At 36.6% G+C, this 27,337-nt stretch overlaps 1 protein-coding gene across 2 annotated transcripts in view; it reads right to left on the minus strand.

Moving 5' to 3' along the window:
* Positions 1 to 27,337, minus strand: part of chd6 (chromodomain helicase DNA binding protein 6) — a 254,759-nt gene that overhangs the window by 76,327 nt on the left and 151,095 nt on the right. For both annotated transcript variants that reach the window (XM_028812022.2, XM_028812021.2), the window contains exons 14-17: positions 22,109 to 22,285; positions 13,337 to 13,480; positions 11,729 to 11,984; positions 3,159 to 3,369 (exon numbers count right to left, since the gene is read on the minus strand). In XM_028812022.2, coding sequence (XP_028667855.1) covers positions 3,159 to 3,369; positions 11,729 to 11,984; positions 13,337 to 13,480; positions 22,109 to 22,285 — 788 coding nt within the window. The remainder of the gene's footprint in view (positions 1 to 3,158; positions 3,370 to 11,728; positions 11,985 to 13,336; positions 13,481 to 22,108; positions 22,286 to 27,337) is intronic.

Here is a 27,337-nt window from a genome sequence, read left to right on the forward strand (position 1 = left end):
AAGCTTACAGCAGTTATTGCTTAAACATACTTCTGGGTCATTTACAACATATATGCTGAAGCAGCTTGTCTATTCTGTTGTCAATTTTGTCATTTCTCTTCTGTATATCCTTCTTTATGTCACTTTTTATATCATTTATATTACCCCCTGAGTGCAGTAATCATTACCTCTACATCAGACAGTTCGTTTCCATCTTCACTACACCTCAAAGGTGAAGTTGTGAGTCCGGTTGGAGTTGATGATGGTGAATCACTTGGGGGTACTGGTAGTAGTTGACAGCAGGGGATAGAGAGGCCATACTCTGTTCCTATAACCATCTTGAGATTGTCGATTTCTCACTTCCTGCCTCACTCACAGTTTTACTCCAACATTCACAATCAGCTGGAGCCGATGCTGCAGCATGAGGTCCCAGCTGATCTATTCTTTCGCATGCCATTTCCAACTCAGTCTCTGGAACACCATATTGTGAACCAGTTGAGACTTTGATGAAATGTTAGCTACCTTTTCCGTTTCTTTCTAAACCCTCGATCTCTTGCTCATGCTTTTACTATACTTGTAATTAAATCCTCTTGGGTTGGCTAAATACAGGATACTTAAGAATGGTAATTAAAAAAAAAAAAGCTAAGTAACACTGCTGCTAATGGAGCTCCATCGTAGACATCCATCTCTCAAAATAGACGAGTCCCTAAGGGGATTGTTTAACATCACACTCTAAGCTTACTGCATCTAGACTGTACTATCATAAGTTATCTCAATTTCTAAGGGGCCTACTTATCATCAAACAATAGGTTTATTGCATCTGGACTGTACTATCATAAGATATCTCAAATTTCAATCCTTACTACACTGCTACTGGGGGTTTGTTTTGTTTTGGATGTGCCCTGTCTCTTGGTATGTCAGAAGACTTGGACTTTGTGAAGTGCGGTCTAATCTCATTTAGGGAGGCAACTGGGGAAGGGCTAGGGGGGGAAGAGAGTAATTACTTCTTAATTAGCCTTTTTACCCCAACACCTGTATGTGTCAACATAAAAACTGGCTCCTTAGCCACAAAACCTGGCAACAATATGAAATCAAAGCTGCTGTATTAAATGACATACTACCTTTACTTAAATGTACAAAATGTCCTCATTAGCTCAGAGGCAGTGTCTCTCTGACCAAACAATGAACTTTGGGAGCTGGATTGTCAAAGGTCTCAATCAAGATCTAAAGAGAAAATAAGTTTTTTTTTTCATCCAATAGGCCTAAATGCCAAGATAGTATTTTTTACAAGAGACTCACTTAATAAGTAAGGGCCAGTTTTAGTTGCAAAGAGATTGGATTGGAAAAAAAATTCAATCCAGCTATACAAAGAAAACTAGAGGTATGGGAATCCTAATACACAAAACAATCTTATTTGCAGTATTAGATGTAGTATCTGACCCTGAAGGGTGATATGTCATGGTGATGGGTAATTTATTTAAATCTAAAGCAATTTTAATAAATATCTACGCACCTAATGTGGATGATAGAGATTTCATCCAAACTGAATTTGCATGTATTCCTAATGTGAACACTCATAAAATTATAATGGCTAGAGACTTTGGCAACCATTTAATAATGTTAACCTCAAATAATGGAGTGTGCTGAGGCACTACTTACCTTTTGGATACTTCCAAAATCTTTGAGTCATTGCTTCAAACTAAGAATTCACCATTATCTGATTTCTGGGAGTGTACCTTTTTAAAATCAGATGCAGCATTGTATGCTACTGATATGTACAGTACTCATTACAGTAGTAATTTTAAAATTACAAATAAATAAATAAGTACAATAATGGCTTGCAAACTTCCAAGCAGAATGTGTTAAAGCATGTCTGTACTGCATGTTGATCTGGGGCATCTGCAACCTTCCAAAATGCTAGTGTATGGTTGAAAATATAGATCTTTTACTGAGAACGTCCATGCAAAGTAGGCTGTGCATAGCTGCTAAGTGTAGAGAAGTACCTAGAATCTCCTTTGTTTCCATATGACCCAATGGTCAAATACGGGACTCTGAAACTTGAAAACACTGACAAATTAAAAAGAGAAAAAAATCACAGCAAAGGCTTTTTTAACACTGTATGATAAGCTACCCATTTCCACATGTAATCTGTAAAAGACTGACCAATGACTTTTTGGTGTATGTGCCAAACTAAAAATATCCATCCATCCATTATCCAACCCGCTATATCCTAACTACAGGGTCACGGGGGTCTGCTGGAGCCAATCCCAGCCAACACAGGGCACAAGGCAGGAAACAAACCCTGGGCAGGGCACCAGCCCACCGCAGGGCGTGCACACAATTAGGGACAATTTAGAATCGCCAATGCACCTAACCTGCATGTCTTTGGCATGTGGGAGGAAACCAACGCAGACACGGGGAGAACAAAACTAAAAATATTTTTCCCAAAAATAATCCTGATCTTGAAATTTGTTCAATAATTTAAACATTCTTTCAATGATCCTTGTCTAATGGAGAAACTGCCAGGACTGTATGAAAAACAACCATTGTGTAAAACACCAATCTCACTTACTTGATCTCTTTTATGGATAAGTCATCAGAAACTATGAACTATGTAGAACTATGAAAGTTGAATGTCTGAAATAACACAGCTGGGCACTGTATACAGTACAATGTCCAATTCATGGATAAACTGTTCAGTGGAATAAAGATGAGTACCATACTTGAATGAAAATTAATTTAGTTATATATTTATGTTGCTGAGCCATCAGAAGAAAAGACTAATTCTACTTATAGCAAGTTTGTTGTAATATTAAATACTTTTAATGCAGACATTTAAACACAATTATTCGTTTTCAATGTTCAGAATCCACATGCGTTAGTTAATTGTAATTTATGAAGACACTTTTAAGAATGAACTTCAAATTAAATCAGCTATATTATTCATTCAGTTTGGACAGTTTCATAAAAGTCAAAAACATCAATTTTTGATTTCTTTTTTGATTTAATACACTTTGTTAATCCTGGAGGATAAATGCAACATGCACACAAATGTGTCTTCAAAATTCTGATCTACTGTATAATTAAAACATTTTATTGATATAATAAGATATTTATTTTTATCATTAACTAGATGTAAATAGATGATGCAAAGACGGATATGTCTTAATATCGCTTACCTTCTTTGAATGAGGTAGTCCTCCAAGATATCTAGACAGCGTACCATCTGAGAGAAGACGAGCACCTTGTGTCCTCCGGCTATTAACTTGGGAAGAAGTTTATCTATCAAAACCAGTTTGCCAGCAGCCTGGATCATTGCTTGTAGTTGAAAATCCCAGGCCTCTGGGTTGTGTTTTTTTCGGAAATCCTCTAAAATTTTCTCCTCAGCACCTTTGGATGGATAAAATGTAAAATTTAGAACATTATACTGAAGACAAACAAAATAAAAACATAAATGGTGCAAACTGCAGATATTCACACTAACAGGAAATTTTAGACGAAGTAATTCTAAATCGCACAATCTCTCTAAGTATTTTTCAGATATTTAGTTTGCAGTATACTGTATATACTGTTGAAAATGATGATCTTTTGAATTGTTAAATTAATTTTTTTCTATTTATAGTAATCAAGTACCAGAAGTAAATTGAGGATGTGCAAGACCCAGAAAATGAGAAAAATGTATAGTATGCCACTCACTCCAACCGTTGAATGTAACAGAAAAGTAAAAGCAAAGGAAAAAAAACACGTTTCATTTACAAGTTACAGCTGAAAATCTCAAAATGTGACAATATACTGAAAGGTGCACATGTTTAAACCTTTACATGCATTGATGTTACAATGCTTTCTCACAAACAACTTTTTCTACATAAAGGAAAGCAAAAACACAGCTGGACCACCAGCAACCTACTAATAGCCTGTTTGATTGTTCTACTAAGACACCTTTTGCTTCTGCTCCAGGTGCTTTGACAACAACAGTAAGAAACAGGGTGAAGAGCACAACACCATCACAACTAGTAGACTTTCAAATAAGTTCATAAATTGAGACCTGTTAAAGTGTTTAATCTATAATAATAAAAGGCAAAGCCCTCACTGACTGACTGACTGACTGACTGACTCACTCACTGACTGACTGACTCACTCATCACTAATTCTCCAACTTCCCGTGTAGGTGGAAGGCTGAAATTTGGCAGGCTCATTCCTTACAGCTTACTTACAAAAGTTAGGCAGGTTTCATTTCGAAATTCTACGCGTAATGGTCATAACTGGAACATATTTTTTTGTCCATATACTGTAATGGAGGAGGCGGAGTCACGTATCGCGTCATCACGCCTCCTACGTAATCACATGACCTAAAAACAAGGAAGAGATTTACAGCACGAGTCAAACGCGGGAACGAAGGTAAATGACGTTAATTTTTGACTGTCTTTTAATACTGTGTAAGCATACATATTAACACATGTGCAATTAAACGTCTGCATTTACGGGGTGATTTCTCAGGCTTATAAGCTCGCCTTTTATCAAACGCGGGAACAAAGGTAACTGACGTTGTTCACTGTCTTTTAATACTGTGTAACCATACATATTAACACATGTGCAAATAAACGTGTGCATTTACGGGGTGATTTCTCAGGCTTAAAAGCTCGCCTTTTACTAAAAAGGTAAATGCAAAACTATTTTCAATCATTCTATGATCTGCTTCTCACAACTGAAGGCACCGTGGCTGATGATAAATGACGTTAATTTTTGAGTGTCTTTTAATACTGTGTAAGCATACATATTAACACGTGCAATTAAACGTGTGCATTTACTGGGTGATTTCTCAGGCTTAAAAGCTCGCCTTTTACTAAAAAGGTAAATGCAAAACTATTTTCAATCATTCTATGATCTGCTTCTCACAACTGAAGGCACCGTGGCTGATGTTACGTCACTTGCTGTCCGACCATAAGCTTTACCTGGTAGGTAGCCGGACACTCACTTCACTCCCTTTCGGGAATCGAACCTCTGACGTTTTCTTTTGTTCTTAATTAAAATTTAAAACCAATACTTCACCGCTGCTAAGCCCCTCTAGCGCTGACGTCTGAGGTTCGATTACCGTAAGCAAGTGCAGTGAGTGTGTAATTACATTCACGGCATTCGTAGTCTGATTCACAATCTGATTGTATGGGTGGTTACTTCCAGGTAACGCTTACACTTGGCCACCAAGTCTGCTTCTCACAACTGAAGGCACCGTGGCTGATGTTACGTCACTTGCTGTCCGACCATAAGCTTTACCTGGTAGGTAGCCGGACACTCACTTCACTCCCTTTCGGGAATCGAACCTCTGAGGTTTTCTTTTGTTCTTAATTAAAATTTAAAAACAATACTTCACCGCTGCTAAGCCCATCTAGCGCTGACGTCTGAGGTTCGATTACCGTAAGCAAGTGCAGTGAGTGTGTAATTACATTCACGGCATTCGTAGTCTGATTCACAATCTGATTGTATGGGTGGTTACTTCCAGGTAACGCTTACACTTGGCCACCAAGTCAGCTCGAAGTGATCACTCGAGTAAAGGCAGCTTCACAAAAAAACTGATCCTTAACAAACTGTTATTAGTATATTTTCCCTCAATTTAAAAACGTTTTATTTTCTTCTTAATAAAAATTTAAAAGCGGTACTTCGCTGGTGCAAAGCGCGTGGATTTGACCGACTGACACATACAGACATATTCATGAGTGCAGGTACTTCGGAAAGAAAGCACCGCGTAAACTTAAAGTTTAAATTAACTTCATAGACCTACAAAAGGTTGCCATTCATTTGAGGCAAGATTGCTTTTCTTCTGTACAACTATACGTTGCATTCTCAAAAGAGTGTGCTTGCACGGCTTCGGATATAGATATATATTATATATATATATGTATGTCTATATATAAATATGTAAGCTTATAAGTACTGCCTTACTTCTCTTTAAGAAAGGAAGATGTAATGATACTTGATTTAAACGATTCCATGTCTTCCTGGGTTTGCGAAGCTATATGGTTACATAACCTCTTTAACACACTACTTCTCCGCTGCAAACAGTGGTTATTTTGCTATATATATATATATATATATGTGTCTGTATGTGTATATACAGTATATTATATATATATATATATATATATATATATATATATATATATATATATATATATATATATATGTGTGTGTATGTATGTATGTGTGTATATGTATGTGTATATATATGTTGATACATGTATATATATGTGGATGTCTATATGTATATATATATATATATATATATATATATGTATATATGTAGATATGTGTATATGTAGATATGTATATAAGTATATATGTTTATGTATATATATGTTTACATAACCTCTTTAACACACTACTTCTCCGCTGCGAAGCGCGGGTATTTTGCTAGTTGATTAATAAACAAAAAGTGTTTAACATTTATTTCAGTGCTCATAAAGAAAAAACTGTATTTGCAATGGCTCTGTACCTTTTCCGTACTTCTTCCTTGAGGCAAATACTACAGGGCTACTGGCACTCACACCAGTAGACTCAGGGAAAGTTTCCACCTGTAAGTCATAATGTTGCTAAAAATCATAGTGTATTCATATACTTACCGATCCATGTTTATATATTAAATATAATTGAAGTTCTCTCTTAGTGATATTAGCTGTTAGGCAACCTAGTCCAGTAACACTTGTTCCTAAACAGTCCCCCAGATTGGTGATTACACAATTTTGTTGACCTCTTTTGTAAACTGCTTTAGATAAAAGCGTCATCTAAGCAAATAAACATTAAGTGTAAGAATGTACGTGTGTATATATATCATATATATCATATATATATATATATATATATATATATATGATATATGTGATATATTTATATCATATATATACACACACATATACACACATATACACACATATATACACATACATACATATTCACATACATAAAACACATTTATATATATATATATATATAACAACAAGGCTGGTGATAGTGGTGTAATGCAGTGGGGTATACCTTCTTGGCACACCTTGGGCCCCTAATTACCAACTGAGCATCGTTTAAATTTCACAACCTTCCAGAATATTGTTGTTGACAATAATTTTCTCTTTATGAACACAGTGTACCCATCTTCTGACAGCTAGTTACAGCAGTATAGCACGCCATTTCACAAAGCTCCAATCATTTTCAAACTGGTTTCTTGAACATGACGATGAGTTCACTGTACTCAAATGGACTTCGTAGTCACAAGATCTCAAAGATCTCAATTCAATAGAGCACCTTTGGGATGTGGTGGAACAAGTGACTGCCACAACATGGCCATCATTCTTCTAATGACCTTTTTCATCCATTCAATGTTTGAAGTGCCCATACGATTTGAGGTAATCAGTGTATAGTCACTCATCAGTCTGTTATTGAAGCCAGATGGATAATGCCAGCGGAGGACCTCAGCTGCTGAGGGTTAATAGTGTTTATTACATGATGTGACCAGTGAATATTTAGATTTCAATCCTCCTCCTTCCTACATGTACTAATAATGCAAAACAGTTTGGTATTTTAGTAAAAAACTGACATGTCATTTACATAAAATGTACCAGGCTAAATACTCAAAAAATATTTTGAGAAAACAAAGAACCATGAGAAAAGAAGAATGTACTAGAAATGCACATTTTGGTAGGGTTCTATACATTTTCAATGCTACAAGATAAAATAAAAAATTTTGAATGGGCACAAAAACAAATCTAGAAATAAGGCTTTTGGATTTTAACAGCCTTCCAACAAAAATATAGTTAACGGATCAAGTGGAACAACTGAGACTGCACTTCTGATAGGAGAAAATCCCCCAGCATTCCTGGAATTGGTATCAGGCTTCAGTCAAGAAGTGCTTCCCTAAAAAGCTATAAATTGCCTTCCACAAGCTAGATAGAGTTGAATCAGGTGGCTGGGAGAAATCCAGTGGGAGGGAGTGAGCCCAGCAAGCCAGAGGTTTTACATAAGTAAGAAGGATATAATGACTTACAAGGGAAAGTGATTTAGGACCCCACCCGATCTGATGGCTAGGGGACTAAAGCCTTAATGGTACTGTAGAGGTTTTTTTTTTTTGTAATGTGACAAATATATAAAAGCTCAAAAGTGACAAATATGATGCATAGCCTCTATTTTAGTTCCCTATTAAGAGAACAAATGCTGCATATTTGCACTGAAGAACTTTTTTCGTTCTTTTCATTAGTTTACATTACCTGTTGCCACTTCTCAAGATTAGGAACAAATGTGTAGTAAAACCCCAGTGTGATTCACTCCCTGCATAGAAAAAGCTATCAATATCATGACTTACAGCCTATGCATATCATAATGGTTTGATACAACATGGCTTGTTAGTCAGAGCTGCAAAACTATGCAAATGGTCATATGCAAAGAAAACAAGATTTTAGGAACCGGTAAGATTTTTTTGACCATGATGATGACTGGCTTATTAGCCAATTTAGCTCCCAAGAGCCATTCAGTTTTTCTAATATAATCAGAGCAATTAACAGCACTCATAGCATTAAGTGCATCTAGTGAGAATGATGCTGCTTTTGTTTATCATGAGCAGTGACATTCTTTTAACACACAAGTCATATGTGATGTCATAAAAAACACTGATAAACATCATGGCTTGGTGACCTGGGTCAAACTATGATTCACTTATTTCGAGGCAAAGTAGTATTGGAAGACAGCTTGGTCAGAGTGCTGCTGTATGTGATGGCTGGATTTTTGTTACGGTAAATAGGTGAGCCCACAGTTTTTCATACGGTCTATATTATTCATTGTAACAATAATCATATCATTACATGTCCCAGGCCATAGTGACTACTAGGGATGCAAGTTAAAACTAGTTTGAACACTTGAGTGTCAAAACAGGTTAGGAAAAAGAAAAAAAAAAATGAAACCTTTCCTTGATGGTCCTCCCCATTTTTCACACATGATCAAATCAGTACTTGTTAATCAAGTAAGTGCTCCCTTACTGGCAGTTACACCTTTCAGAATACACGCAAGGAAGTAGCAGTGAGTTTATTCAAGCAGCGAGTAAAGAAAGTACATAAAAAGTGTGCCTTAATGAGACTGAGATGCTGACTTACACAGTATGGGTGCTCAAACTTAGGAAAAAAAATAAAGTCAGAACTTTATTGAATTCAGGACACAATATGGTGAGTACAATAAGCAGTGCTTAGTATCATTTATATCAGATGTCAATGAGCGATTGCTGCTTTAACCATTTTAAGCACTGTTACATGCACTGTTACACTGTTACAGACATGTTAGTAGGCTGCAGGTGCACAGAGCAGTATATTGTTCAAAGTTTTAGTTTTCATAAAAGAACCTTATGCGAGTTTTTAAAACATTGTGTTTAAAACCAAAAGGACTTGTGCTCTAATGGTTTTTGCTTTTTGTTCCTGCTGGAGTGGAGACACAGTTTTTGTGTCGTTTTAGTACCTCCATATCTGAATATGTAGAATCCCTCAGCAAAGCAGTGATCAAAATTTGCTGTATTGCAGGTATGCACCACTCACGTGAAAATAAAAACTGCCTTACTTTGTGATGTTTAAATGTTGTTTAAATTCATCTTATTTAGCTGAATCAAGTTAACTCCACCTATGGTTTAAATTCCTTTTTTAACTTTATTCCCCTTTTTACAAGTTGAATTAAAACAGCTATAAACAAAAAGAACCAGACAGAAGCAAGCTACTTTATTAGCCCAGCATGTGGGGTATGAGGGGTCTGGATGATGTTTGGCTGCTGTTATTTGCTGGTAAGGTGGTGTTGGGGGTTAGTGAGTGTGAAAGAGAAAGAGACAGAGACAGAGAGAGAGTGAAAGTAAATGTGCATTTGCATAAATAGGTTTTATCCAGCAGTTCAACTCACTCACTGTTAAAATTCCTTTTTACTTTATCCCTTTATCTCATTTTACACTCTGAAATGAAAAGGCTCAAAACAAACAGAAGCAGGTATAAATCAAGCTAGTTTATCAGCCACTTCATGTCTGCCCTAGCATGATCATGCAAGAGAGAGAGAGTATGCACATAGCGATAGGGCAAAAACAGAAAAAAAGAGAGACTGCAATATCAAATAGAAGAAAAGGTAATCCCAACATTTAAACAAAAGCCTCATTAGCATAAAATATGGAATAAACTGCAGAAACTATGTCATGCTAGCAGACATTTTGGATGCACATTGCAGTTCCTGTACATACCTGGCAGAAATCACCAAGAATAAGACAAACATTCAACCTGCCTATTTTGAGTTGCTTGACATTAATGAGTTCAGATTTCCATGTAAACATCTATACACTTCTGTTTCTTTACATAAAATGCTCACCAGATTTGTTGGATTTTAATATCCCTAGTGGCTTCACACTCGGACAATGTCAGCTTACGCATTTTCCCAACACCACACTTCAATGCCATGCAGAGTACACCAAAGGACTCCACAAATGCAGGCAAGATGTAGGTGGTGGGATTTGGTTGTGTCAAGTAATAGGCTGCTATATCAGCCAATATCTGCAGCATCATGACTTTGTAAGTACGAGTTTCACTAGCATAATCCACATACACTTGTTTCAGGGTGGCAACTGGGAAGGGTTTGAGGCATGTTCACATATGCACATTTACAAGATGAATGTGATTTATAAAGGGTAACATGAGTATAAATGTGCATATGCCAGATTTTATAAATCTGACTTTTTTAGTTTAATGTACCATTTTTTTTCATGTTCGAATCCATGCAATTTTATAAATAAGATCCCTGGACAGAAATTTTAAAATTAAAAAAATTACATATATCATGGAACACAGTTCAGACCATCACTAAGAACTATAGGAAAATCAGAAAAAGCAGAACAGTGAAAGATCAGTTTGCTGCTCTAAAATTGAAGATAAAGCAAGGAGAAAACTCATCAGAGGCTAACAACAAAGGAACAGCAGGACATGTTATGATACATGCATTTTATATGGCTGTACCTGATGGTCATGTTCATATTAAAGAGAAAAATAAACTCAATTACATATTATGTACATGTATACTTTTTAAACAGTTAAACTTAATGTGAAAAAGTAATAAAGACACATTTTAAACATGTTACAATATAATAGTTATGAGAAGGATTTGTTCCAGGAAAAAAAATAATGCTGTATATAATGTAAATCATGGAAAAAAAGATATTTTCCTGGGGATGAAATGCTAAGCACTCATAATTTCCTAGTATTGTCCTCCACTGCCTGGGTTCTAATAAGACATGTTTAAAATATTAAAAAAGTAATTTGAACGTAATGTAATATATGCCCTCAGGCAGTTATGCTCCTTAAAAATTACTAAATCTACTGCAAGCACAGAGCACACATTAGTGCATGATGATGCTTTCAATGCACTTACAATTGCAGAGAAGATAATGATTAGCCTGTTGAATGAACACCACTCTGATTTACCAGCACTTCATTAAAACATAATGTAGTCACATTTAAAGAATCACAATACAGAGTAAACAGGCTGGAAAGCAGTGTAATGGGGTAGGTGGTAGTAAAAGGTGATGGAGAAAAAAAACACTACAAGGAGATGAGAAAGACCTTAAGATGACAAGCTATAAGGAAAACAGTAAAGTCCAAAAAACGGCTTAATCTCACACAAGAATAAGCTGTGAATGAACTGTTTATTGACATGCATATGAAGTCACATTTATGGTTAGTAGCAAGGACTCAGTACCTACCAGTGATCAAGTATGGGTGGTTACAGCACTTTCTCAGCTCCATCATTGTGTTAATGAGGTTGGGCATATTGTGCTGATTGGCTCCCTTTGCCAGAAAGGTAAAGTTCTTTTCCAGTATCGCCCTGTAGTACTTCTTTTGAATGTTGGTCAGCTCAACCTCAATGATGGTCTCTTCTTTAGGCGCAAGATTCTTCTCCACATCATCTTTTAGCCTTCTTAGCATCATGGGCTTAAGAATAGCTTGAAGCTTTTTTACCTGATTAGGACAGTGATTAGTAGAACACACTACTTGCATGAAACATGTTATATTCTACAGCACCCTTAATAACCTAATAAAACTGTTATGTTGTTATTCTGGAAAGCTGTCAACACCTGGCTGCAAGTCTCTGATTAATTTTCTCTTTTAGCCTACATTACACATTTCCCTGAAAATTCATCATACCAGTGTTAAACAAGCTGCTGACTAAAAATCTATCCATCACTCTCATGCTTGTTTTGTCAAATATGAGTTACAGGAGCTACATCCTCTCTGTAGCTTCGGGCACAAGGCACTTCCATGTACATCCCTATGCAAAGTTAGGGACAATACAAAGTTGCCAATTAACCTAATAAATGTTCTTAGAATATGTACGAAACCTAAAGGGTCTTGGGAAAAACATTTATTTTCATGTTAGCACTTTCAAATAAATTACTTTAGGCTAATAAAGTACTTTAAGCATAGAAAAGGTGCTATATACATGCAGTACTTTATTATTATAATGAAAAAAACTTCTACACCATGATGGTAACTGTACCAAACTTTACAGCAGGGTCTTTTTGGTGAGAAGTTATGTTGAAGGTTAGTTAAGGACAAATAAGATTATCTCTGGTAATTCACAAAGTTTGTTTTGGACAACTCCTAAAATGCAAAAAAAGGAAAAAAAACTATTTTTTGTCCTTAATTAGCAATCTTTAATATTTAAAAAAAAGCAGTAATTGTCAGGTAGATTGGTAGACAGATAATACGGTAAACACACAAAGGCTGTCAGTCATCTGACTAGCTTTTTTCCATAACATGAAAGAAGCAAATGAATTGTTGCTTTTGTGAGACTTGGGTTTACTGCATTAAGGCAGAGATAGGGACTCGCTTTCTCCTCTTTCAATGATTGGTAAACATTAAAAAAAAATAAATAAATAAAAACTGTCCATACACCCGGATAACAGTGAAAGCCACTGGTCAAAGCATTCTTTCCAAATGATCTTCCTTCTTTTTTCACTTAATGATTTTGGCAGCCTCTATTCAAATTAATAATTCTGGTCTTTGGGTAGTGCATTGCTTGCTTGCTTTTAAAATCTAGACTTGCTTAACAGAAACTTGAAATTCACAGTGCACAAAGTATAAATATAGCTTTTAACAAAATTACCTTGCTATTAGTGTCACTGAAAATATCATGGTTATTTTTCCATGGGATAGCAGATGTGAACTCCCCTAACAGCATATGTTTTGCCCAGAGCAGTTTGGTTTGCCTTGCTAAGCTTGTTATAACAACAAAAACATTATTGTCATCTTTCACCATCAGAATATACTACAAAGGATGTTAACTTTCTAGACATTTTAAAACCAGTTACCTGCTCCTCTGTTTTTAGATCTCCAAATTCCTCAAGAAAGGTGTTTTCTGAAGAAAACTGATTGGGTTCTAGGAAGTTTAAAAGGCTAAAAAGCTCCTCCACAGAGTTCTGCAAAGGGGTTCCAGTAAGTAATACTTTGTGTTCCTAGAACAAAAAGATAAAAAGAGGTTAAGAGGCTACTCACTACTCAAAGATACAATGACATTGCTCTTTTTCATTTTAGGCTTCCAATAACACATTCAGCTTTCTTTGCTTAAAACATATCAGATATGAAGCACTTAACTATACATAAAATCACAATACAACATATGTCTCAGTTTGGATAGATAAAAAAAAATTTTTGGTTTGTCCTTGTCTATCACTGTTCCAATTCTAAACTGCACAAGTAATTATTACTAGCCGACGCCCGCCGTAGCATACAGCGGTGTAAGAATAGAAACGGAAAATGGTAAGAAAGGAATTCAGAAATCAAAAAGAAATAAATGCTTCTTGAAAGACACATCTGTCCCAATGTGATGCAACAAAATCTACTGCCCTATGTCATAGTGAGAGTGAATTGCCTTTGTCGACCATTTCTGTCAAGAAATAACTCACTGATAGGAACAGGCAGTTGCCGGATCCCGGAACAGAGATGACGTTGTACAAAAACCCGTCGACAGAGAAGATACTGTTGTTCATTTTATAACAAAGGCTTAGGAAACAACCGTCGCAGTATAACGAAAATACGAAGGAGCGAAATCAATGCCAATGGTCGACAGAGTACCTTTCTGTAGCAGGCTACGGAAAAGACTCCCAGGCGCACACATGGCTGAAGTGAAAGGTCACGTGGTCAGGCTAGATATAGGGCAGTGATGTGACACCAATGGGGTCATGAGAGAGGAGCGGGGAACGCAGTAGTCCGAAGGAGGAATAGGAATCGAGAAAAGCGCCATGGAGGTGTATGGGAGGCCTGAGGCAGCGTGGAGAAGGGTTTGGAAGAGCAGGAATAGGAACTGAGAAATGCCGTGTAAGCTGCATGTGGGCGGGACCGGTTTTGATGAGGAACCGCAGGCAGCGTGGGAGAAGGGTTTGGAAGAGGACGAATAGCAATCGAGAAATGCTGTGTCAGCTTCGTGTGGGCAGGACCGCTTTTGAACAGGTAGCAGGACGAACCAGAAGAGAAATATATATAAGAGATTATGATTATTACCTATTATTTGGTTGATGCCATTATAGAAGGAGACTTACAACATTGGTGAGATGTAAACAGTTACATTTACAGATATCCGTGCATGTGAGTGAGGGAGTAAATATGCATCTTTTTTCGACATTGGTTTCTTGTAAAGGGAGGTGGGTAATGGTCCTTATAACCTACAGCTGGGGTGGACTGTGTTATCATATCATAGCCAACAATAAATGACCACCAGGGAGGACCTGTGGGAGAGTCAGAGTCATGGTAGCAAATGGAAGTCACAGGACATAATGCTGAAATTTTTCTAACCTATTTAAAGGCAGCACAGCTGCCCAGTATACGTAGTCATTGACCCTGGCAGATCATTTGGAACAGCAGCCTACCTGGTAAAGGCCTGTCTCTGCAAAAGCTGGAAAGTGCAAGAGAACCAGAGATTATTGAACACATACCTAAAACAGAAACTTTTTTCATGTTACAGTGCTAACTAATGGTGCAACGGATTACTATTGATCCGTGATCCTAACCGATTTCTGTCCACGGTTCGGTATGCATGTGATCTGAAGATCAGAGAAAACAAAAGTTCCACTGTATTGTGCGCACACGCACTCTCTCAACCTCTCTCGCGCACTAACTCTCTCTCTCACAAACTCGGTAGCTATCGCGCACTGAACTGCAATTAAATTTCTCTCACACACTCTATCTCGCGAACTAACTTTCTCTCTCGCGCACTAACTCAACCTCTCTCGCGCATTTTTGCTCGACTGTTGTCCAGTTTGCCGCTTCATACACGTGGTCATGGCCAGCTGTAGCAGTTCAAGCAGAGGAGCAGAGGAGCTCGACAAACCTCCAGCATCATTTAAGTCTCATGTGTGGGAGCATTTTGGCTTCCCTGTTAAATATGTTGATGGGAAAAGGGTGGTGGATAAAACCACCACAGTTTGTCGACTGTGTGGCACGAGGAAGCCCTATGAGACTGGCAACATGTCAGGCATGGCCACTCATTTAAAATGACACCACCCTGATGTGACAGGACCCAAGACGATGGCTGCGCAACAACCAAAGATATCCACGGCATTTAAGCAGCCCTTTACTGCCCAATCAGACTGAGCTAAAGCTATTACAAAAGCTACTGGGGTGTTTATTGCTGCAAACATGAGGCCATATTCCGTTGTGCAAAACAAGGGGTTTAAACATATGATACATGTGCTTGAGCGACACTAAGATATTCCGTCACGCACTCACTTCAGTGACAATATCGTCCCATGTATGTATGAGCAGGAAAAGTCAAAAGTTATGGCTGAACTGTCCCAGGCATCTTCTGTGGCCTTAACTACAGACGGGTGGACCTCCAGGGCAACAGAAAGCTATGTGACCGTGACCGCTCATTACATCACAGCGGAGTGGGAGATACGAAGCCCTGTACTGCAGACACGCCCCCTCTATGAGAGTCACACTGGCACAAACCTGGCACACGTATTGACGGAAGCAGTGGCAGAGTGGAGGATAGAGAGGCCCAATACTAATATCCCAGTCACAACAGATAATGCCAAAAACCAAATAAATGCAGTGAATGAAGCAGGACTGGGCCCACAGATAGGGTGCTTTGCACATGCAATTAATTTAGCATCCCAAAAGGGAATGAAAGTGTGTAAGATGGACCGCCTCCTTGGGAGGATCAGGAAGGTGGTTTCCTACTTCCACCGAAGCTCAACAGCTGCTCATGTGCTTAAGACCAAGCAAGAAATGCTACAGCTGCCTACTCATAAGCTCATACATGATGTCACAACAAGGTGGAACTCCACTTATGATATGTTGGAGTGTTATCTTGAGCAGCAGGCAGCTATATACTCTGCACTAACAGACAAAACCCCGAAAAAAAAATACCAGAGACATTGTCACCTTGTCTGATGATGATGTTAAAGTGGCAGAGGATGTCCTCCAGCTGCTCAAACCACTCAAAATGGTTAAAATTCTGTTGAGCACTGAAACATCTGTGTCCATGATCCTGCCTCTGAAAACAAGGATCCTACAATCCATGGCCCCAAGTGAGGAAGACATCACCATCACAAGAGATGTCAAGACTGCCATTAGAGAGGACCTGAAGCCCAGATACACTTCACCACCAACCCTACAGGACTACCTTCACAGATCTACTGCACTTAATCCAAGGTTCAAGTCGCTGTCTCACCTAGACCTTGCCCTATGCCTGAGGACATACAGTGATCTCACTACTGAGATTGTGAGCAGTCTTGGCACTGAAGACTGTGAAGAGGTAAAGAAAATAAATATTTTGAAATTATATATTTTTTATTTTTTATTATGTTTTTAGTTAAGTTTATTAAGTTATTTATTAAGTTATTGCCACATTTTAATGTCTATGGAAAAAAAAAAGTTTTAATCAATAATGTAACTTTCCCTGCAGTGTCAATATGCAGCACCAACAGGAGCAGACATCTCCTCCTCAAAAGAAGTCAGCAATGGTGGAGCTTTTTGGCGAGACCTTTGCACAGAAGAACATGGTCAGCAAGGCTTTTGCTGACACCATCAAAGAGGAGGTGGTATCCTATGAGGCAGCAAGTGGCATTCCAGTCGATGATGATCCACTGACTTGGTGGAAAAGCAACGAATGTAAATACCCTCACCTTGTCACAATGGCAAGACACCATCTTGCTGTGCCTGGCACTTCAGTGCCTAGCGAGAGGGTGTTCTCAACAGCAGGGGACATAGTTACAGCAAAGAGATCTACACTTTCCCCAGAAAATGTAGACATCCTCATGTTTTTGAAAAAAAAATTGAAATTATAAGCTCAGGTCTGCTTTGCTTTCTTTCTTCTTTTTTGATGATGTGGACATAAGCTAGTTTTTATGTCTCTCTCCATGTTCAAAGTAAGAAGCAATGATGCCTTAAATTGCATTTAAAGTTGTTTTTTATTGTGTCCACATTAAAGGAAATAGTTATCATGCCCTATATTGCACCTTAATTTGTATTTATATAATTGAGTGGAATGAGTCTTGAGTTGAATGTTTTTTAATGGGCAAAAAATACTTAACTAAATAAATGGAGAGTTAAATTTGTCTTTTTTTTTTTTTTTTTGCCGATCTAAAAATTGATCCGATCCGTGACTTAAAACCGTGATCCGATCCGAACCATGAGTTTTTTGATCCGTTGCACCACTAGTGCTAACGACAAAATTTTGACACGGAGTGTATAATGTGTAAAGACTTAAGTCCAACTATCAAAAACACTTTCACAAAAGGCACACATATAATAAAACAAGTGCGCTTTTATTCAAGAATAAACCCAAAGAAAAAGAAATCGGTGATGGGTACAATACAAATATGACCTCTTGGGTGGCACAGTGGTAAGAACTGCTGATTCATAATCAAGAGGTATGGGGATCGAATCCTGGCGCTCTCTAGAATTATCAGTTTGAGTAGGAGTAGCTCTTATTGTTACTATTATACAATAAAAACATACATTTGTTTTGAGTCTGTAACAGCCAGTGTAAATTTATAGTGCCTGTAAAGGTTAGTGGTTTTTTTTTTTTTATTTATTCAGTTTTATTCTCTCAGTCATGTTCAAGCTTCCACCGATCTGACACTGCCATTTTCAAATAAAAACGTGTTATAACAGAGGTGAACTCAGATGAGGATGAGGGTTCTAAATCGGAGAAAGAGAACAGAAGCCCTCCCCGCAATTAAGTCCACTCATATTTAAGAACAACACCGCTACACCAGGCGTAAAGGCGAAAGATGGCACCGTTTGGATGCAGCAACAGGTCGGGCATCATCCTGCCAGTCAGTCTGCCCCACATATGCCCTTCAAAGAAAAAGCAGGGCTTACAGAGCTTTCCAAGATATCGTGCAAAATCCTGTTTGTGATTATGTTTTGTGATGGACAGGTGTGAATGGATTTAAGGTGGGCCGGGATTTTGAGTTTTTTCGTAGGCTTCAGGGATTCTAGTGTTAACAATTTCTTTCCTTATCTCCTCTTGATGTTCCTTTTATCAATGTATAGTGTTCTTCTAGAAACCTTGTGTTCCTACTTCCATCTCATGGTATGGGTCAACATATGATGAGGTTTTGATTCAACAGGGCTAGGTGCAGTTGGATCTGGGTGTGTTCAACCAGCTAAATCTAATTATCAAACAACTTTTGTCAGCTATTTGAGTAACTATGGGGGAAAATACCTTAAGCAATATATGTATTATAAAACTTTATTATTGAATATATTACATAGAAATTTAGAATTGGTGTTATATACTTATTCTGGTCCTTTTTAATATTACATTTTGTTTAAAATCTGAAAATATTTGTTTTGGGAAATATATTTAAAGGATTACCAGAAAGGGGCCAAATAATTTCACTGCATTATGTTAGATTTACTAGTGTCTATCATGGCTATGTTTTTTTTTAATTTGGTAAATATTTATAGTATTACTCTGATCGTTTATTTGATACTGTAATCCTACTTGAGCTATAAACCACTTTTAGACAGAACTTACTTTTAATGATGCAATATAAAACAGATCACTTAAATGAATTCAGAAGAAACAACATAGTATTTAATTGACAAGCCACAAAAAATTAAAACTGATGATGTGAGATAAATGACTGAGATAATAAAACAGACATTACAGCCTATGTTTTCTGATACTAATTATGTGTAAGATACTGTTTAAAATATATTCAAGATTAGTATCAGGCCCTGATGGTTACCCCGTAGAATTTTATAAGAAATTCTCCACTCAGCTAGCTCCCCTCTTATTGGCAACATTTACAGAAGCTAGAGACAACCAAATACTACCTCAAACATTTCGACAAGCATTAATCACCGTCTTTCCTAAACAAAATAAGGACTTGTTACAATGTGCATCATACAGACCAATTTCACTCCTGAATAATGATGTTAAGATACTCTCAAAAATCCTAGCTAGAAGGATGGAGAAAGTGCTGCCCTTGGTAATATCACAAGATCAAACTGGATTTATTAAAGGCAGACACCTATCTTCAAATCTCCGACGCTTGTTTAATGTTATATATTCACCAGCAAAATCAAACACCCCAGAGATATTACTATCATTAGACGCAGAAAAAGCATTTGATATGATTGAATGGAATTACTTTTTCACTGCATTGGAGAAATTTGGGTTTGGCCCGAATATTTGTGCTTGGATCAAACTACTGTATACCAATCTAGAAGCTTCAGTTTGTATTAATAACATTTGCTCAGACTTCTTTAAACTAGAACGTGGTACCAGACAAGGATGTCCCTTGTCGCCACTGTTGTTTGCAATCGCTACTGAACCACTGGCGGTTCACTGCCGAAATTCTTATCAGATAAAGGGGATTGTCAGAGAAGGACTGGAACAGAAAATTTTTCTATATGCAGATGATATGGTCTTATATATATCAGACCCAGAAAACACTGTCCCCGCTGTTTTAACAGCACTAACAGAATTTCAAAAGATATCTGGTCTTAGAATTAATCTGAATAAAAGTATACTCTTTCCAGTGAATTCACAAGCATATAATACTATATTAGACACCCTACCTTTTACCATAGCAGATCAGTTTAAATACCTAGGGGTAAATATCACAAGTAAACATAAAGCTCTTTATCAACAAAATTTTGGCGTCTGTATGGAAAAAATTAAGCAAGACTTGCATAGATGGTCAACCCTTCATCTCACTCTAGCCGGAAGAATTAACATTGTTAAGATGAATATCCTTCCTAAACTTCTCTTTTTATTTCAAAACATTCCAATATATATCAATAAATCATTTTTTAAACAGTTAGATTCAACAATAACCTCATTCATTTGGAACTCAAAACACCCACGTATCCGAAGAGCAACCCTACAAAGACCTCAGGCAGAAGGTGGCATGGCTTTACCTAATTTTCAGTTTTATTACTGGGCAGCAAACATACAAGCCATAAAAACCTGGACACAAATAAATGAACATACACAGGCTTGGTCCGCAATAGAAGTAAAATCCTGTAGTACTTCTTTATATTCCCTGCTCTGCTCTCCAATAAATGAAAGTTATCGCAAATATACTAATAACCCAATTGTGCTTTACTCACTCAGAATATGGAACCAAATTAGAAAGCATTTTAAGATGGAAAATCTTTTATCAGTGGCACCTTTGCAAGAGAACCACCTCTTTCAACCTTCGCAAGTATATCCAGTTTTTAATACCTGGAAAAGTTTTGGGATTAAAATGCTCAGAGATCTTTATATAGACAACATATTTACATCTTTTGAGCAATTACGTTCAAAATTCAACCTCCCAGCTACACATTTCTTTTACTATCTTCAAATTAGAAATTTTGTTAAACAGAAATTGCCGATTTCCCCCACCTTGCACCCTCCACAATGCTGGAAAAAATACTGCTCAATTTCGAGGAAACAAACACTATTTCCACAATATATAAAATCTTTTTAGAGTCCCTACCTTTCAAAGATCCAAGAGGACACTGGGAAGAAGATCTCTTAATCAATATATCAGAAAAGAAGTGGAAGGTAGCAAAGCAGAGAATTCACTCGAGTTCTATATGCGCAAAGCATAGAATTATTCAACTAAAAATTATATATCGAGCCCATCTGTCTCGCTTAAAACTGTCCAAAATGTTTCCAGGGCAGGATCCAACCTGCGAGCGCTGCAACCAAGCTCCTGCCTCACTGGGTCACATGTTTTGGGCCTGCACCAAACTAACATCATTTTGGACAAAAATTTGTAAGTGCCTCTCAGACAGCCTTGGTATCACAAGTCCTCCTAACCCATTAACAGCTGTGTTCGGTGTTCTTCCAGATGGACTTGAATTGGAGAAGGACAAGCAAACTGTGATTGCATTCACTACACTTTTGGCACGCAGACTTATTTTGTTAAATTGGAAGAATCCTAATTCTCCTCTTATAAGTCAGTGGGAAACCGATGTTTTATATTATTTGAAATTGGAAAAAATCAAATTTTCAGTTAGAGGATCTGTACAAAATTTTTTCAAAACATGGCAGGATTTAATCAATATTATTTTAGAATAAGAGAAATAACTATTATCGCATTTAACTCCCTTCTCCATCTCTTATTTACATAGATATTTACTTCTCCCTTTCTTTTGTTTAATGTTGCCTTATTAAAAAGCCTTAAGCAATTTTCCTTTAGCTAAGCTCTCCTTCTCAGGGGTGGGGTTTGATTAGTCTTCAAATCTGTTTGGTTATTAATTGATCTGTTTGTATGGAATGATTATAATGAAAATTAATAAAATAAAATATAAAAAAAAAAGATTAGTATTTGAAAATATTAATATTAAATGTAAAACTATCATTTTTATAATATTAATCTCTCAGCGAATGAGAGCAATACTACATCCACGGTTAAGAGAAAATAATGCTTGCTATAAAAAATCTCATTATTTGTAAAATAAATAAATAAATGGAAAATTACAAAATATCATTTTGAATGTATATAAAATGATCAAAAAAGGGTCCAAAAGTGATCTCCAGATATTATGATGAATAAGATCAAAAACATAAATTAATTCACAGAAAAATTCCAATGTAGGAAAGTTAGTACAGCACCATTCACCAGTGCACTTACCAAATTCATGAGTTTCAATCCCTCTAACAGCTTGCAGTTTCGGTTCTTGAGACGGTGAGCCTCATCAATAACCACACAGCGCCACTGGATTTTCTTAAGTTCAGGACAGTCCGCGAGAATCATCTCAAACGTTGTGATAATTGCATGAAACTTGAAAATGCCTGGCAAAGTGAGCCCCTGTGAGAGAAGAAGAGCTAATGTAAGAAAGGAAGAAGGATAAGTCATGCACAAGATTCCAATAAATTGTTACTTTAAAAACAGAACACCTGATCTGATTGAAAAGCATCTGTACTAATTGGCTCTAATTATCCCTATGTTATGTATGTAAATAACACAAATTTCTCAATATAAATGAATGCCTGTCATTCATTTGTTGTCCTATAATAACAACTTTTAAGAATAAAGTAGGACCATAGTGAGCTAGCTTAATGACAAATGCAAAAGCAATTTAAAAAATTGTTTTTTTTAAATGATCATTAGATGTGTCAAGGCGGCACGGTGGCGCAGTGGGTAGCGCTGCTGCCTCGCAGTTGGGAGACCTGGGGACCTGGGTTCGATTCCCGGGTCCTCCCTGCGTGGAGTTTGCATGTTCTCCCCGTGTCTGCGTGGGTTTCCTCCGGGCGCTCCGGTTTCCTCCCACAATCCAAAGACATGCAGGTTAGGTGGATTGGCGATTCTAAATTGGCCCTAGTGTGTGCTTGGTGTGTGGGTGTGTTTGTGTGTGTCCTGCGGTGGGTTGGCACCCTGCCCGGGATTGGTTCCCTGCCTTGTGCCCTGTGTTGGCTGGGATTGGCTCTAGCAGACCCCCGTGACCCTGTTTGGATTCAGTGGGTTGGAAAATGGATGGATGGATGGATAGATGTGTCAATTAATTTAGCTGTGTGTTGAAATCGAGTATGAAGGTATTCATTCATAAGATTGACAAGACTGTGATATAACAGCATATTTGATATCCACGTGTGAATAATACTTCTAAATGCAATATACACAAAAGTATAACCAGGAACATTTTGTTTTGTTCATTTAATTAATGCCCAACAGTTCTGAAATGTAGATGTTACCTTATAACGGACACTGTGGAAAGTCTTTGATGCTTGTTTGTTTATCACAAACATGGTCTAACAGCATAGGACGCAATTTACAGATCAACCCTTAGTAAACAAAAGTGAAACTCTAGGCTAAAGAACAATTTTCACTTAACAAAAACATGCTTATGTCAAAAGTGCATGTCTACATTAAAAATACTAATTTTGGAATGGTGTATCCCTTGTTAACAGATTTTAAATTACTGTGTAGCAGAGAAAAACAGTCAGACTGTGTGAATGAGATTAATAATAAAGTCTGAAACACAGTGCAATATGCATATAACACAAGTACACCCTTGAGCTGCACTGGCATTTACACTCTCTTCGCATCTTTACTTTCTTATCTACTGTGTGCTTAAATCACTTGGTATTTCCTGCTAAGTTTAAATTAAATTGCATTTGTAGTTTGCATACTGTAGTGTTTTTTATATCAATGTATAAACCATTAAAAACTGATGGATGTCACCTTGAGCAATACTCCTGCTTATTAAAGAGACTCAAGTAACTGCAGTCAGAACAGTTAACTGCCTGATCCGACTCCAGCTCCACAGCCCTGCTTATATGTAATTCAGAAATTTAAACTGAGGAGGATTCACTAGCAGCATGAATATATTGCAGCACTCAATTATCCTCCATACATTTGTCACCACATACTTTTGTTGTCATACCCATGATGATGTATTTTACATATACAATATCTCACGTATCTCTTTTTTCACTCTGTTTTGGAAAACAGCACTACAGTCAAAGAAAGTTTTTATGGAGAGATCATAAAATAACTCAAAAGCCACTCATACGGACAACTGCATGAGTGTACATGTTGAGTGAGTAATTATGTATACATATTCTGAAATTGTATTTACTGCTGTATACATTATCTTTTTTGGTATTGTGCAACGGTCATAACTCTATAGGCACCATGCATTTAAGAATGTCACTACATTATGTACAGTGGATTCAGAAAGTGTTCAGACTTTTTCACTTGCTACAAACTTTATTGTGTTGTCAATTTTAAATATGTTTCCCATTTTGTCCATCAATCAATACCCAGTAAACCATAATGACAGTGAAAACATTTTCAGAAAGTTTTAAAAATTAAAAAAAAATAAATAAAAATAAAGTTTTTAAAAATAAGAAACAGAAATTTCTCATTCATATAACTCTTAATTCAGTTCTTTGTAGAAGTTTCCAATTTTCTTAGGTGTATCTCTATAAGCTTTGCAAACCATTAGACTGGATGAGAAGTGTCTGTAAACTGCCATCTTCAGTTTCTCTCCACTGATGTTCTATGGTGTTTAAGTCTGGGCTTTGAATATGCCAGTCAAGGACAGTTGTGCAGAAAGGTGAACTGTTGCCCCAAGTCTGAGGTTGCATGTACTTTGAAAAAGGGTTTCTTCAAGGATGTTTCTGTATTTGGACAAATTCAGTACTGCTACATATATTTAACTTTAGAATATAAGCATAGATGAATTTAAATGAAAAAATGCAAAAGATCATCTAAATAGAAAACATACTACTTAGCAACCTGCAATATTGGGAAAAGGTTTCATAAACTAAGTGTGAAGATTTTAAAAATTTCCTGCCTCACTGGGTCACATGTTTTGGGCATGCACCAAATTAACATCATTTTGGACCAAGATTTTTAAATGCCTTTCAGACAGCCTTGGTGTCACAATCCCTCCTAACCCACTAATAGCTATGTTTGGTGTTCTTCCAGATGGATTTGAAATGGGGAAGGACAAGCAAACTGTGATTGCATTCACTACACTTTTAGCACGCAGACTGATTTTGTTAAATTGGAAGAATCCTAACTCTCCTCTAATAAGTTAGTGGGAAACCGATGTTTTTTATTATTTGAAATTGGAAAAAATCAAATTCTCTGTTAGGGGATCTGTAAAGAATGTTTTTCAAAACCTGGCAGGATTTAATCAATAATATTTTAGAATAAGAAGAAATAATTATTTCCACATTTCTTTTCCCTTCTCCATTTATCTTTTTTTGCCCTATTAAACTCAATAATTTAGGCATGTTTACAAGCCTTAAGTATTACTCCTTTGGCCATGCTATCCTTCTCAGGGGTGGGGCTTGATTTGCTTTCAATCCTATTTTTTGTAAAAACTGACCTACTGTATATGTACGGAATGACTACCATAAAAATAATAATAATAATAATAAAAAGTTCTCTTATTGTGTCACCTTTTCTTTATGGGCTATTAAAGACTCAATGGTTTAATTCCAGCCTTAATTAATAGTTGTAAACCAAAAGTTGCATCAAGTGTACATTCTTCTAAACATATGAATAGCAAAAGGACTGATATAGTCTGGTAAATTTTATAACTTTTAATATAATCAAGTAGACACAAATACTACAGGGTGTATATTATTAATATCATGAATTGGTTGAGTTGCCCAGATGATTGTAAAAACTGAGAAATTATTTTATATCTCAGTAAGGGGGGAGACAGAAATAAAAAAAAGACTCAAAAATGTTGTTTAGAAAATTACTAAAGTAATTAATTATATCATACTCATTGGCTATTCAATAAAATAGTGAAATAATTTTTTACTTCCCTTTATTATTTTTTACTTCCCTTTATTCCTGCTACCCAAACATAAATAAATATCCATATGAAAAGAAAAAGATGCCAAGTCTATCTATGTGTGAATTTATTAAAGAGATTTAATAAAATAAGATGCAATAAGACAAAAGAAAACAATATGAAGAAAAATATTCAAATTTAGGTCTTTGAAGGGACGCCCTTTGGATAGGTGGATGTTTTGACTTCTAAATAAATGAGGTTATGATTGAATGTAACTTCTTAAAAAATTATTTATTTATTGATGAATATTGGAATGCATTGAAATAGAAAAAGAAGCTTAAGGAGGATATTCATCTTGGCAGTGTTAATTCTTTCAGCTAAAGTGAGATGAAGGGGGTAGGACATCTATGCAAGTCTTGCTTAAGTTTTTCCATGCAGACAGCAAAAGTTTGTTGATAAACAGCTGTATGTTTACTTGTGATGTTTATCCCTAGGTATTTAAACTGATCTGCGATGATAAAAGGGAAGGTGTCCAATCTAGAATTGTGTGCTAGACAGTTCACTGGAAAGAGCATACTTTTATTCAAATTAATTTTGAGTCCAGAAATATTTTGAAATTCTGTTAGCGCTGTTAGGACTACAGGCACAGTATTTTGTGGATCTGATATATATAGTATCATATCATCTACATATAGTGAAATTTTCTGTTCAGGTCCTTCTCCGATAACCCCCTTTATCTTATAAGCATTTCTACAGTGAACTGCCAGTGGCTCAATGGTGATTGCAAATAGCACTGGTGACAAGGGGCATCCTTGTCTAGTATCACATTCTAGTTTAAAGTTGTCTGAAATAATGTTGTTAATACAAACTGAAGCTTCTGGAGTAGTTTGATCCATACACATATGTTCGGGCCAAACCCAAATTTCACCAATGTAGTGAAAAGGTAGTTACATTCAACCATATCAAATACTTTTTCTGCATCCAATGATATCATCATCTCTGGGGTGTTAGACTTTGTGGGCAAATATACTACATTAAACAGGTGTCGAAACTATGTATCTACCTTTAATAAGACCAGTTTGGTCTGGTGATATTACTGAAGGAAGCACTTTCTTAATCCTTTCAGCTAGGACATTGGAGAGTATCTTAACATTATTACTCAAACATGAAATTGGTGTGTATGATGCACATTGTAATAAGTTCTTATTTTGCTTAGGAAAGATGGTAATTGATGCTTGGCGAAAAGTTTGAGGTAGAATTTTATTGTCTCTAGCTTCTGTAAATGTTGCTAATAAAAGGGGAGCTAACTTAATTGAGAATATTTTATAAAATTCAGCAGGGTAGCCATCAGGGCCTGTTGCTTTCCCACTCTGAAGTGAGTTTATAGAATTTAGTACTTCTGATAGTGCCAGAGGTTTATCCAATTCCTCTGCACTGACAGTATCTAGTTGTGTTAACAGTAATGCATCCAAAAACGCATTAGGTTGCGTCTTGCCTTCTTTAAGCTGAGTAGAATGTAAGGACTTATAGTAGTCTCTAAATGTGTGCATTATATTTTTATGGTCAATGATTCTGTCTCCGTCTGTGTTGGTAATTACTGGTAT

The sequence above is a fragment of the Erpetoichthys calabaricus genome, chromosome 10 (genome assembly GCF_900747795.2).
Source record: "Erpetoichthys calabaricus chromosome 10, fErpCal1.3, whole genome shotgun sequence".
Classification (NCBI taxonomy): Eukaryota; Metazoa; Chordata; class Cladistia; order Polypteriformes; family Polypteridae; genus Erpetoichthys; species Erpetoichthys calabaricus.